The sequence below is a fragment of the Erithacus rubecula genome, assembly GCF_903797595.1.
Source record: "Erithacus rubecula genome assembly, chromosome: 1".
In the NCBI taxonomy this organism is placed as follows: Eukaryota; Metazoa; Chordata; class Aves; order Passeriformes; family Muscicapidae; genus Erithacus; species Erithacus rubecula.
In genome coordinates, this window is record NC_136658.1 from 60,284,644 (window position 1) to 60,300,166 (window position 15,523).

The 15,523-nt window shown below is 35.5% G+C and overlaps 1 protein-coding gene across 6 annotated transcripts in view; it reads left to right on the forward strand.

Annotated features, from left to right (window-relative positions):
* Positions 1 to 15,523, forward strand: part of PCDH9 (protocadherin 9) — a 667,287-nt gene that overhangs the window by 24,655 nt on the left and 627,109 nt on the right. Inside the window, exon 3 of one of the 6 annotated variants that reach the window (XM_079315995.1) lies at positions 953 to 1,676. The exons of the other annotated variants lie outside the window; for them this stretch is intronic. Within the exon in view, the coding sequence (XP_079172121.1) occupies positions 953 to 979 (27 nt within the window). The 3' untranslated portion in view covers positions 980 to 1,676. Of the gene's footprint in view, positions 1 to 952; positions 1,677 to 15,523 lie in introns of those variants that run through there. 6 annotated transcript variants of the gene reach the window in all.

The following is a 15,523-nucleotide window of genomic DNA, read 5'->3' on the forward strand; positions in this document are numbered from 1 at the left end:
ATTTTACATATTAAAAACACATGCCAAATGTTACAATGAACCAACTGAAAATCCAGTGAAATTGCAGTCCAAATCAATGTGAAGCTTTTCCCACATAGACCTATGGCATATATGCATCAAAAGTGAATGCATTCTGTAGGAATGCCTTTAAACAAAAGCATGATAGAAGACAGACAAGATGAACAGTTTGTAACTCCCAGGTTCCTCCTTAGCAAGCAGTTCCCTGTCTGAATCCCTGTTGCTTACAGTCTAAATGAGAACAAAAACACATAGACATCACTAAGGCATAAGCAATATCATTGGAGAGAGTTTCTAACTGGAAGAGATCATGAGGCACCTCCACACAGGGCAGGCATTTGCAAGATTTCAGTTGAGGAAACACCATGCTGATACTGAGAGTGAGCTGTCAGGTGCAATTTCCATGTATAGGTGTGTAGAACTTGCACTGTGCTAGAAGATAAACTCCTTGCCACCAGTTTGGCTTTGTACATTGGTTGTGGCATGGCTGGATTCTGCCTGTGCTGTCAGCAGGCCTGCCCTGAGCATCTCTGTGGGTGAAGTCCATGTGTCAGTGTCCATTGGCTAATGTAGGCAGCAGTGCAGACTGGTATAACGGGTTTTGCAGTCCTTGGTATCTGCTACTACTAGTATGACCTTTAAAGAGTTGCAAGGGTCAGAATTAGAGACCTAAGCCTTCTGCTTAACTTAAATTTCTCTGTCCAATATTGAATTTGTAAAATTGCTCAGCATGCATTAAGATTTCTTAAAAAAAATGTGTTGAGTCTTTTAAGTGTTTTATCATAAGAGTATCCTGCTGTTTTCAACAGTGTTGCAAGGAGACAAAGCTAGTATCACTACAGACAACTTCTGATTGTATTGTAAATGTTGGAATTCAAAGTCTTAATTATTTTTAAAAACTATCAGTACAAAATTATTTTGTTTTTTCTTTCAGTGTGTTGTTTGGGTTAGGCTTCAGTAGTCTCTTCAAGCTTACATACGATCTTCCTGCACAAAACTTCCCACACCTTATGCTCTGTGTACATCAAAACAAACAAAACTAGTTCAGTGGTCTGGAGGCAGGATACACTGTACCCATGGGTGAGTAAGAATGATTTATGCAACAGTGTGCTGAGATACACAAGTGATGGGTGGTAAGCGTATAGATCATGTAATCACACTGGTGGCTAATGCAACAGTAGAAAGGATAAGATCTTGCTGAATTCCTGAAGGAGGAAATAGTAGTGCAAAAACCACATCAGATCTGAGAAATTAAATGCTACAACAATAAATATCTCAGTTACCTAAGAAGAGCTTTATTTTAAAATTTCCTCTATTTTGTGGTTGATGGTGAAGCTTTGGCTGTTTGTTTTTGTGTGATTGTTTTTACATTTATTTGCTTATTTATTTTCGATTTTTTCAGAATTAAAATATCTAAATATTTAGTCAATTTTTTTCCTCTTTAGAGATTGTGGTTGTGTGTGTCACTGAAGATCTTAATGCAACTAATGAGCAAACAAGCTTTTGTTTGTTTAGGCCTCACTAGATAATCAATCACAAATCCTGACTGGAACCTCATAGCTGTTACTTTTTCACATCAGTAAAATTAAACCAAGGTTTACAGCTTTAAATTAATCAAGCTGATGAAAGGCTGGGGATTTTTATTTTTTTTCCTAAAAGATAGATAATTTTTACTTCTGTCTATATGGGAAAAATAAGATAGAGATATACATGATCAGAGATAGAAATCTTGCAGCTGTGTGCATGTGCATATAAGAAAGAAAGAATATTGAGACAGCTAGATTACTTTGCAGTGTAAAAATTTTGAATTAAAAAGAAAAACACTGGTGTTTGTGGAGAATCTTGTATTTAACGAGAGCAGCCCTGGAAAGGAATGCTCCCAGTAATCTCTCTTTAACTGACTCAAGTGGAAGAAAGCCAAGTTGTTCAGTTGCACAATGGGTTGCAATCATGTGGGAGAGTTCCCGGTTGGGAGTTGAAAACTGAAGACCTGACATGCATAAGTGAATGAAGCTACCCTATGTGATGTGTTGATTTAAGATTTTCCTCTCCCTCCTTAAAAATACAGCCGTTGTCTGGGTGCTGAAGAGGTGACATTGTGAGACACAAAATTAGTTTAAAATTGACATTTTGGATATCGGTGATAATTTGTCCTGACGTTATGGCTACTTGTTGCATTTGCTACAAGCAGGCTTGATCCAAGGGGGCACTGTGAGAGCCAAATTTAATAGACGACCATTGTAATTTTCTACCTTGCGGACAGCAGAGACTTTCTAATGTTTCTCCACCATAACAATCAGGGATTACTAAATAACAAGTCCACAGAATTGGGGGAGGATTGAAAGGATTAATGGAGTATGACAAAATTGCACCTGAGGGGGAAAATCTGTAGCAGCTTTTGTATCCTGATGTGGTACATCAGGCACATTGGCAATTGCTACTGATCTTTACACATGCATGTCTTCAAATAAAGTGGGTGAAAGTCAAGCAGATGCAACTATGAGGCTAAGGCTGTCATAAACATTTATGTCATCAACTGCATAAATCACTTAATACTATCATTTTAAGTATTTTGATGATCAACTGTATTAAGCATCAGTGGATTGTAGGCACTGTACTAAATCATTTTTTACTCTACTATAACCTCTTATCCAGATAAACTAAATCCTAAAAAAGATTAAAAATGTAGGGTTAGTCCAAACCTTCTCTTCAAAGATAATTAAGGAATACAGTTCCTGTTCAGGAAGACTGTTTTCAGCTTTAGAACTTTAAAAAAGCCCGAAACACATAAAAATTGGTTTTCAGTCTGCATTCATATGCTGACTTGATGTTAACTAACTCCCAGTATCCCTCTGATAAATACTATTTCAAAACAATAGCAATCCTAGCCCTGAGTTCTTAAGGGTTATTAATGCTTTTTAATAAAATGTTTAGCACTATGAAATATGAGCAGTTCGAAACATAGCAGTTTGTTGACAGATACTTGATTTCTTTTCACACTGGTTTAAACCAAAAATCCCACCACAGGTGGCAGTGGATTTTACATGTAATAGAAACAAGGATAAGAAAGAAGAGAATTATTGTTTATTTTTAAAACTCTATCTTCTTTGAAAAGGAACATAATATAGAATAAACATTGTTTATTACCTCTCTAGGAAAAAGATAAACTTGAGAGCATTTTTTTGGCTTAATGGAAATTTTAGCTTGATGTTGTGTTCACAGTAGCTGACTTAACCTTTAGATCATGGTACTTTTCCTCTCTGTTTGGAGTGTTTCCTGTTAGGGAAAATACAACTGGTGCAAATGGTTAAACTTTGTAAGTCTACACAAGAAACAGTAAATTAAAGAAGAGAAATCACATACACACAGTTGCAATCTGAGGCCGTCTCTCATTGATTATGAATTGTTTAAGGAAATGTTTCTTCAGCAGCATTGACTGAAGGTCATGTTGTTATTTAGACTTTTGACTAGTGGAACAGCAAATGATTCATTAATTCCATTAGCCATCCTTTCTGCACACTGGGAAAAGCTAATGTAATTGTCAACTATTCCTACTGTATACTTAAGCTGTCAGGGATCCTGGAAGGCTTCAGTTACTCTCTTTGAAAATATCAAAGGAAGGGGTGGGCTATTTTGTGTCTTTAAAACAGAAATAGAGAAAAAAATGTGCCACATAATGTAAGCTAAAAGATTTCTTTTTAACCTGAAGTGACACTCAAATGCAGTAGTGCTGGAGAGGTTTCTGACTGGTAAAGCTTCTGGTTTTTGGTTTTGGGTTTTTTGTTTGATTGGGGGTTTTTTTTGGTTGTTGCTTTTTTTTTTTTTTTTTTTTTTTTATTTTTTTTTTTTTTTAATAAGAAGTCTTAAATACAGGCTCCCAGCACACCATTAAACCTGTCTTGTCTCCAGAAGCAACACCAGGGATTTCTTGTTTCCATTCCCTTCAGGTTCCCAAGGCAGCTCAATCTCACCTGTGTGTGGTGGGCAGGCGAGTGTAGCATGGCTGTAGTCAATGGGCTTTCTGTGCTCTTCTTGCATGGATATTAGGCAAAATTTTGGTGCATATGGTTTGATAGCTTGTCACCGTGAAGTTTCTGGTGGCTTAGTGGACAGCAAAAACATGAGAAACATCACGTGGATCTGCAAAATTATTGGTATTTCTTTTTGCTGTTAACAGTGATGACAGCTGAAAGCCTAGTCTACTACATTTAGCAGGAAAAAGCAAAGAGGGGTTCCAGAGTGAGTAGCCCAAAGTGGTTTGCATCTGAGCTGCAATTTCTGCTCTCCAGGTGATCACTGGTATAGATCGTGTTTTGCAGACAGAGAGTACTTTTTTCCCCGTAGAAGGAACAGAAAAGGCAGCGAAGCTCTTTGGCACAAGATACTTAATTTTAACTTTGGTTAAAAGAGAAAGTAGGTAAGCAAATCCATGAACCGTGGATTTTTGCAAATCCATGAAGGATGAGTTTTGTCCACTCTGAAAAGGAAAAACGTGCTCTCTTCTGCAAATCTTAATCTCCCAGACATCCTTGGTGGTGGTTAAAAATCCACCATCGGTCATTACACATTTCAGCAGATTCCTTTTATTTGGCAATAATGAATGCAAAGCTGTCTTGTCCTTTGTAAATTCTTTGAGCTGTTCAGATAACACATTGCAGAGTGGTTGGACACAAATTGCATAACCCTACTGTGCTCTGGTTGAAAGGAAAGTGCAACTTTTCATTCATTATTGGCTAACTAATTTTCTGATATGCTTTTCACACAGTTTTGAGTGACAGTCCCACACCCCCAGTACACAGTCTTTAGTTGCAGTGCTGAAAACTTGGCTTTCTCTTTAAAGATTTAATTTTATGTCCTGATTGCAAAATAATTAGTAGTTTACTGCTTACTCTTTTGTCCTGAAAAAGGAAACACATTTTGCCTACTTCTCCAGACATAATATTGTCACTGTGTGATGATTTTTCTCTAGAACATGGAAAACTGAAGAAAAGGAGATCCATCTGTTGGGAAAGTTTTGCTCTGTGTGTGATATAATGTAATGAGTAATCATAAATGTAAAACAGTTGATGTGACAATTTCCTATATAATGATTATGCAGTAGTTAGTAGCCACAGTATACTATATTACTCCTGTTATGTATTTTGGAGGTGGACACTATGGATTCATAATATGGTTTAACTTGTATAAGTAGTATCAGTACATCTGAGGGATATTCTTTCCCCAGGTTGAGAATTACAAATTTACAGTGTTGATTTTTTGAATCTTATGAGCCACTACAGAGTGGAAAATATTTAAGGATAGCAGTGTATGTGATTCTGTATGTTACTGAGTGTTAAAATAAGCAATCAGTTGATTGTTAAATAAACCAATATATATATACAATGCATTATATTTATGCCAGGAATAGTTGCAAAAATCAGGTGAAATGTTTCACTTTTATTGTAGTAATAGGCACCATGCTATGTATTTATCTATGCATAGTTTAGGAGAGAAGAAGATGCTGTCAATGATTCTGTAATATTTTCTTCATTGTAGTGGCTATGGAGTTGAGTAAGAATTCACTGATATGTATAGTAATGAATCTTTAAAACTATAATTTCTAATCAGTATTGGACAGTGCAAATGAACAGGTGTCCTTTAAAAATGGACTTTTGTACACTTTGAGTAAAGAATTACCTAAAAAAGGTATAAAGTAGTTGTACATTCAAAATGTATTAAGTTCCATTTTTCCTTTGCTATATTTTGTAAAATGTTTTCATTGTAAACAGTATGCCTCTCACACATGTCAAATCAAAGCTCTTTATTTTAGAAATATATACCTAATGTAATCGGAAGCTTATTGCACTCATGCAATGTATATATTGTGACTTCAAAAAGTCTGTACTGAACTTTGCTCAAACTACTAGTATGTGGATTTCTTTAAATTTATTTTTAATTAATGATATGAAGGATAAGATCCTTTCTAAATGTACTTTAAAATTCACAATAAAGTTTCAGAAGTTCTTTTGTACAATGTTGAGGCTTTGTGTTGAATTTTCTTGTTCAAATTCTTTCAAACTGGTATCTTGATTAAGTTCCACATTCCTCAAATATGTGTAAATCTGTATTTAGCATCATCATGATTTAAATCAGGTGTGCCCTGTCCCAAAGAACTGTAATTCCATTTACTTCAGAGTAAATTAGGCTACTCCATTGAAAACAGTGTCTCCTGGCACTTCTGTAATTTCTGCTGGAGATTCAGTGTGGGTTCAAGAAGGCATTGAACTACAAGAGTGAGATAAAATATATCTCAATTTGTATATCAGCCCAAACCAGGAGACAATACAGAATAAATTAGATGAAATAGTGGGGAAAACATAGATGGAAACATAGAGAAAAACGTGTTTATTTTAGAATATCCAAGAAGTCTGTTTTATAGCACCCAATGAAAACAGAAATAAATAGGGCAATGCTGGAGAAAGATGCAGTGGTACAGTACAGAGTCAAATCTATTCCAAACTTTCAGTTTTATTCTGAAATTCCATGTCTTTTATTTTTAATATTATTATTGGATGATTCAGTAGTAATTGAGGTAAAAATGTTGGTGGCATCAATGGGAAATTTGCCTGAGTAGAGAGGTAATTGAGCTCTGTGAAGCTTGGAATAACAATTATTTTTTCACGTCTGACCTTCATCATCAAAAACACTGACAATTGTTTTGTTCAGATATAGAAATTTCTATTTAACTGTATGTTTAGCAATGACTAAAAAGGTTAAGCAAGAGGATGGTATAATTTTTCTTTTGAGGACAAAACAGTCTTATTCCCCATGAAATGGATTGCTGTTTGGCTGTTTCCTTACTCCAAAGAAGATTTGGCTTTTAATTTTATAGATGAAATATTAAAAAACATTTAACATTGTCACTGTGAAAATTGCTAGGGGCACAGTTTTAGGTTCACTTTTTTTACATGTTTGACAACCCCATATAGTATACCTCTGTTATCATGAGATAGTAATTTTCCAAGATGCTTTCACTGGCACTGCATATCTGCATATCTGAAGACATACATAGCTTGATAGTTTCCATTCAGAAATCCCAATATAGCTCCTTAACTATGGTTAGCTAGAGTTTTGCACATTAAAAATGTAATTCTGATGTCAAGTAAATCTGATTTGAGAATGAGCTAGAAATGTCTTTCAAAATCCCCTATTTAACTTGTCTGTTTAAATAGGTAAAACTTCTAGAAATTATTTCCCACTGCAAAGCTTCAACTAAGGTCCAAGGCAAAATTAGACCTAATTATCTTAATGGCAGATAATACTCAGCTGAATACTTTACTTACAAAATGCGTTAACTTTAATGGTGCTATTCATACAGAATATCAGATCTTTCTTTCTGAGTGACTCCTCCTTTAAAGAACGAAGAACAGTTTTGAATTGTCTTCGAAAAGAATCTGAAACTCAGGCTCTAAAGAGAGCCCTCAGATCTCTGCAGAGAGATAGTTTCACCATACTCAACTATTTTTTAACAGTCTGTAATAACATTTATCTCATTAAAGATCTGCTATGGGGCTAACTCAACACTCAATTACGGTGAAGCACTGATACTCCAAATGAGAAACATTTTCACTTTTAATTCTTGAAATGGGAACGGATGTTCAAGTATTCGCGTCTGAGGAAACACTGATGACCAAAAGGAGGTAGGATCCTGCACTTTTCTTGCAAATATAGCCAGAGACCAGAAATAGCACACCAACATTACTCACAACAGAATAAACAAAACACTCACTGTCATCAGGATTGCAAGTCGGCACAGTGCCTGTTGACAGGTTTGATGATAGTCATCACCTGCTTGGCTTGCTGTACTTGGTGCCCGTAATTGTCTCCTGATGTACGGTTTTGTCTTTTCGCTAAGGTTCACATCATCACCTTTCCCATCATGAATTATGAATCTTTTTATTGCAATACTACTGCCAAAATATTGTTAGACTAATCTGGAACCTGATTGGGCAACCCAGGCCCACATTAGCTGGCAGCTAAATCTGAGAGGAGCCTGTTAGTCTCAGTATTGTACAGTGCACTTATAACTGCTGCTTGGTGTGCCAGAGGTTGTGTCATCCAGTGTTGGATGGGTGGATTCCCCTTGTGCAGAATTTGACTTTATCTGAGGTTGAGGGATCCTGCATTCATTTTTAAATTATTTGATGTCAGTTACAGAAACATTATCTGTGGGGTCCATAGGCAGAAGTCTCATCCTAAATTTCATTTAATAAAGCGTTATAATACTGTTATAACTTGGTAAAATGGTGGTAAAAACAACATGCCTTTTTTTAATCTCAGTAGGAGCCAGATTATGGCTAAAATAAACTAAAATCTCATAATTGATAGCCATCATCAAAGGAAAAAAAGACTAAGAGTTTATTATGGATGTAGGGGGAAAATTTAATTAGTTTTTGAACATAGATAAACTCACAAACAATACCCTACAGAAAGAGCTCTAAATTACATCTTATTTTGATCTTATGAATGCTACATTTTTTAAGCTTTTGCAGATTTTTTGTATATCACGTGATGCCATCAATCCATGAAGATAGATGTTAAAAAGCATTTAACAGTCTGACTCAGCCAGTTATTTCTACATGCATGAAATGATTTCAACTTTATTTTCTTAATAGAAAAAAAATATTTTGATGATAAAGTTTCAGGAAGTGCTCTAGCATCTTTGCAGCTTCCTTGAAGACAGAGAAAATTTCCCAACAATGAGCATTTAAACATCTGATAAGAACCTGCTTCATAAGAAAAGGAGTAAAATGATTTCGTCTTTGAAAAAGTCTTCCCTTAGATTTTTGATGGGGAGCCGATTTGCTGTAGGAACTTGTTCAATTTCATTTTTGCATATTCACTCCCCATTTAATACAAAATGTTTTCTTGTTTGCAACATGAAGCAGGATCCTGTCACTGCACTGCAAAGGGAAAACACGTAGTGGGCTTGGCATTCCCTGACAATATGCTTTCATTAAAAGTTTAAAATGTAAATTTATGGAGAAATGCATGTCATACCCCATCACAGAGCTTCACAGCTATTGCATTCATTGCCACTACTGTGTGGCAGAGTTGCTCTTCTTTTTTTAGCTTGTTTGCCTTGTAAATGTAACTATATACAGCAAGTTATATTTGGGAGGGAGTGTTTTGCAAACCTCAGCTAATCGATAGGAGTCTTAGCCCCAGCTCCATTAGACCATTAGCAGTTTAAATTAGTAACCAGTGGTTATCATATCTTTAACCTTGCAGCTTTTCTCTCCTGCCTTGAGATTCTTTCTCAAACTTCTTTGCGACGCAATTTTCAGGTCACTGCTCAATGCCTTATCAAAAGGAGTGAGTGGATTAGAATTCAGATAGATGGGAAATCCTAAATGGAAATTGCTCAAGTATTGCTTTGACTATGGCCAGAAAGATGTTAATTAAAAGAGGTGGAGAACATAATCCTTTTCTGAATCCAAATGGTTATGACAGTTGGAAGGTACAGGGCATGCTTTAACCAGCTACAAAGCTATTTAGATGGATCAGAAAATAGAGTGTAGAAAGATTCTACCAGTGAATCCAATTCCAGAAGTGTCACATTATCTGTCCTTTTGCCTTTAGTTTTTTATTTTAATGCTAAATACTTGAAATACAATCTATCATTTGGAACATACATTAATTGCAAAATAATGTAAGAGCTCATTTTGCTGTCAGAAATATTACTTTTTCAGTCTGACAGTACAGAGCAATATGCCTGGCATTATGGATGGTTTGGAAAATATTTTCCTTCTCCAGCTTCTAATAACTGGCCTTTCCAAAGGCTTATTCAGAGATCACGGAAGCAAACTTCATTTCATGCCAGAAAGCCATACATTCCTTGGTAAGAGAGGGTAACCACAGGGCCCACTTGCAGAACCAATGTAATTTTTTGTTTGCAGACAGGAATGTCACTGCTCTGTCCTTCATGGGAGATAGAGGTGGAAGGAGCTACAGTTGTGTGTGCTTCAATGACAGAACTTTGAGACATCATTTTATAACCAGTACACTTTGTATTTATCTCCAGGTGTACTTTGAAGTCAATTATTTCTGCCATTGATGTGTTTCTTTTTATAGAAGCCTCTGAGAGGACACTTATGTCTCTGTGGTGACATACCAGCATACCACACGGGTACAGTAATAAAGCTCTGACAGTGTTAAGTCTCTGTGCTTCTTTGTGTTTTTATGCTTTATTTTTCAAAGTTTTTTGACGTGGCTTTTTTTGTGGGTTTTAGTTTGGTTGGGCTTTTTTTTTGTCTTCTCTTACGCTACCTAGTCTCTCCAGACTTGCAAAATTACTGGTTTTTTTCTTTTCTAATTAATGTTCTTTCTTAGATAATTTCTTTATTTCTTTTGCTGATGTGGTTCTTGATCAGGATGACAGACTATTACCTTGTTGGAAGCAAATGTTGACATCATTTAGTTATATCTTTAGAAACAGAAGCAGTATATTACTGTCCTGATCCAAATGCTTTTACAGGTACCATTGTAAGCATCTTTGCTATAGACCATGACAAAAAATTCAGCAGTCTGTCTTTGTAAGTGTGACAAGAATGTCAAGCTACAGTGGAAATAAATGGGAAATCAGCATTATTTAAGAGAAAAACTAATTAATATCCAAAAAAGCTGGTTGCCAAAAGCAAATATTTCACATAAGTAAAGACTTTGAGCCTTCTTTAAACAGGACTATTTAAAAAATTTTGAGGGAAAAAAAAGAGATAAAATTTAAAATATATAATTATCAATAAAGATATGATCTTCACTAAGAAAAATAATTTCAGAAACTCTCTTAAGCATTTTCTCTAAAGAACTAGTTGCACAAAAATGCTGTGTAAGAGAATTCATTCCAGAAAAATAAATGCTGTCCTTTAGTACTGTCAGTTGCCTGCAATTATCTTGGATTAAATTCATTTGACTGAATGATCTAATCACCTAGACACCCGTTACAGTTAGTGGAGAGAAACAAACAATTTAGGGGCATTGATTGATCTCATTTCATCCTGAAGTAAGAGGCCAAAATCGGTCCTATGAATTTGACTCTAACTGTAAGTAGCTCATGTGTAAACATGAACCCTGTAGAGATTAAAAGCTAGATGAAGTCAGTTTTTTCAGATGCCATATTTCTTTGTGTCTTCTGTCTAAGTATTTCCAGCCCCAATATTTCTCTGACAAGACTGTGGGTTCAATATATAGGATAAAAGTCATTACTTGCAGTGCTCTTCATTTAGGAATGTGTAAGGAATAGAATTAAATGGAGTGGGATGTTTCCAGTGATAGCAGGCTGAAGCCTTGATAGTCATTGTCATTGTAATACCTTAACAAAAAGCATAATTGATGATCCTAGCATTTTTAAATATTCTTTAACAGTAATGTAAAGTAATACATGTACTTTTATACCAGTTGACTACTTAATGACAATTGATATATATGCTGGTCATTGTCTCCTTTGAAGCAAAGGAGTTAAGACATTTCTAAGAGCAAGAGCACTATTTTGACCTATTTTTAAGTAAGAAAAAAAAGAGCATAAAATTAAATTTCATGCTGGAAAATGGCTCTTTTACCTTTGCAGCATGCAAACACTGTCTTGCAGCCACCTGTGTCTGTCTCACGTCTAACTTACTCTAAAAATTGGCATTTTTCTAACGGTTAGCCCAGAAAACTCAAACCTGAATGACAGCCTTGAATTCTTCCTTTCTTATGCATCATCACCAATTAGACATGAGTCAGACTAAATTGCTCAATCAGGTTTATGTGTTTTTCTGAGGGATTTGCACTTCTCCTCACCAATTTAATTTGTTTACTTTTTCAGGATGGGAGGGGGTTTACTTTATTATTAAACCCTAGATCTTGTGACAGGGATGGAAGAAGCTTGATTTTTTTTTTTTTTAATTCCCTTCCAAATTGCACCTTACTGGAACATTACTCGAAAGGGAGTAATGTATATATGGATTATGTATCGATTTTTATCTGTGAACCTCAGTGGCAGCACCATCCTGTCCAGGCTCCATTTCCCTAACACCTAAAGGCACTTAACACCATAGCTGGGTGTCTTTATGTGTCAGGGATGTTGGGGACTTGTATACTTTGGTTGTTCTGTTGCTTTCAGTTTTATATGTTTATATCCACTGCTTCCATTCACTTTGTCTCCAGGAAGAAGAAGATTTTGGCTTTCAATGACAACAATAACTATAGCAATTAAAAAAAAAAAAAAAAAAAAAAAAGAAATAGGGGAGACAAAAACAATTTCAAGTATAAATTGTATAAATTCATAAATTCTAGAAGAAAGATCAACAAGTAATTTCAAAGGCCTATAGATTTCCAATAAATGCCCTAGATAATATTTATTTCACAGCAGGATATGATCAACAGCCTGGAATTTATAAAAGACTCTGAGCTCTCAATTCATTCTGTTTTTTTCCAGCTGTTCTGCCTTGGGAGCAGTGAAGCAGTCTGGAAAAGACTGCAGCAGGTGAATCCAGAGACTCCTTTAGAAACATAGCAATGAGCAAAATATGTCAGCTTTTCTCTACTGACAATTTGCAATGGGTCATCTTTCTCAAAAGTCTCTTGCACAGTACTAAAAAGACATACAAAAGCTTAGTGTGCCCATGGGGCTTGGGAGCCAGATAATTTCTCTCAGTGAGTTCACATCCATAAGTTAAGGGCTATATTCTGGATGGTAGCTTTGTTGGTATAATAAAGTCTGATAAAAGAGAAATATATAAAACTAGATCCATTACCATGGAAATAGTGAAAGGTCATTTCCATGGAAACCACAGGAAGCTCTCATGCTATGATTTTGAGGAAGCTTCTCTTTGAAGGTGCAATGCATTTATACAATGAGCCTTGTTTTAAATTAAATTAAATCTATATATGTGAAGTGATAGACATTTTGAAAATTCTATCTTGGTGCAGCCATTTGCTGGAAAAGGAATTAATGTCAATGTGTTATTCATTTTAGCTATGGGGAAGCTGTTTGATATCTTTTTTTGTGCCTAGTGCTGTAAATAGCTGAGATTTCTTACTGAGAACAGTAACCTTTTAGGATTCAAGACTATAATTTCTGTTTTCTATGGTTTCCCTTCCTGACTAAGCCAGATGCCAGAACTTCAGCCTCAGGAGAATGCTTTCTAGTAGATATACATAGTTTTGTAATTTGAGAGCTCATTCAGGCACAATCATGAGAAAATTTCAAGGATCTACCTTTATGAAGAAATTCTCTAAAATCAGTACAAAGAGTGGGGTTCTGTAGAAATGTCTGTGAAATCCTGTGTGAGCTAATACATCCTAATTTTTGTTCCTTAGCATCCATCAGCACAATCTTTGCTGATTTTTTCTTTAGGCAGTCATTTTTAGAGACTTTTGAATAAAATTTCGTAAGAACTACATAGACAATTAGGCTATAAATGTTGCAAAAAAAATCTTACCTGAACAAATAATTCTCAGATAAAAGAACACTGAGGTATGTAAAGGTGCTTTTCATGATACTGGAGCACACTCACCCTACCATCATTATGTATTTCCAAGCAAATATAAAGTTTACTTGCAAAAGTTTTGAAAGTTTCCTAAACGGTCTTTAAAAAGTAGATTGACTTCAGGATCCTTGTGCACTGGAGGGCAAGAATCCCTACTTAAAATAATTTACATAAAATCATAATGAGGTTTGGAGCCAGACTACTTTCTTTTTCTCTTATCTCATCAGAACCACTGAAGCAAAAGTCAGGGCATCTACTTTTACATACCTGGTTTAGATTTGAAACAGCAGTAAGCTTTCAGACATCCTGCTCCCTAGGGCTGCCAATGAAGTCAATGGCAGAGTTAGTGATATCTAAGGTTAGGCAGACTCTGCACTAGAGGTCTTGCCCACAGAAGTATTTAGGAGTCTCTGCCCCATTAAATCATTGGAATGCAGTCACTTAAGTGTCTTTCCCAGCCTGATTATGCAAGTACTTGATTACAGAGGAAGCCCAGTGCTGCAGCCTGGTAGGGCCACCTGAAGAGCTCTGGTTGCACTTTTTTAGGTAAGGCTCTGGGTACTGTCCATGCATTCTTTCCTGTCCAGATTTCAAGTGCTAACCAAGCATTAAAACTTTTACCTTCTTATGTTTGAGTGAGTTAAGGATCAAAAGGTGTCAAAACAAGCATTTCTAAGTATCCACTAATTCAGTGGTTTACCAGTACTCCCTTTGAATAAGCTTGGGCCTGGCTTCAGTCTCAGAGTCTGGGAGTCTAGGACAGGGAGTTCTTGCTAAATATAGTATCTGCTTGCATCTGCATTAACTGGAAATCAATTCAAGTTGTTTATCAGAAGTTTTTTACATGTGAGAAGGAAGAAGTGATATACTGAACTGGTGCACAGGTCACTCTGCATAAGGTTTTCCCAATTTGACATCCTGAATTTCAGTGTGCAGGTAAACTCAAAAAGATAAATGAAAACATTGTGAGTGTTCTGCATTATTTGTCATTTCAAGGAGACAGCCTTGGTTGGAGTCATCCTAAACTTTATCATGAAGTCTAGTATGTCCATGCACTTCAGACTTTGAAACTGGAGATTTTTTTCAATCGTCAAATACTCCAAATGCATAGAAGATTTAAGGCTTCTTGCCTTTTTTTTTTCCCCCCCCATCATTGTGTGCACATGTGTAATTCTTTCTATTGGAAAAGCAAATACTTGAACTCATTCAATATTTAATTTATTTTAATTTAGTTCAATGATGTTCTCCATGATATATCTAATCTTTTGGCCAGATCCACATAGGCTAGATGAAGAAGTACAGATGCTTATGCTATGTGGAAAATCTACTTTACTCCTTGATTGACTGAAGAATGTTGCTAAACACTGGAATGTTGATTTGGGTTTGTTTTTTTGTTTTGATTTTTTGGGGTTTTTTTTGGTGGTTTTTGTTGTTGTTGTTGTTGGTTTTTGTTTTTTGTTTTTTTTTTTTTCTTCTTCCTTGCTTCTAAATTCCATTTTTGAACAGAGATACAGATCTTGATAACAGAAGATTCTTTTTATGTGAAACTACCATGATGGGTCAGCTGAGTTACATCTGTGTTAGGGTCTTTCAAAAAGTTCTGCTTATATCCCATCTTTATTCATTTGTCTTAGTTTCATATATGATACATAAGTCTGCTTTCATTTTAAAAATCATTTCAGGTGTCAGTACTGTCCTATGGCATTTATCAGAAAGTGCTCTGTTAACAGATTTTCAAGAAATCAAACCAAAATATTTAAAAATTAATTCAAGAGCAAGTAAAAATGAGTCTAAATTCTGTGCCTCCTATCTCTTTCTTAAGTTTTGCTTCTCCAGTCTTCCTCACTGGGAAGTTAGGTTCAAAGTTATATATATGTTTTTTTTTTTTTTGGTTTGGCAGGAAAGTTCTGAACTACACTCAACAGAAAGTACACTTATACTTTTTTATTTATTTTATTTAATCATCTACAGTTGCAAGTTTTTGTTACATTTGG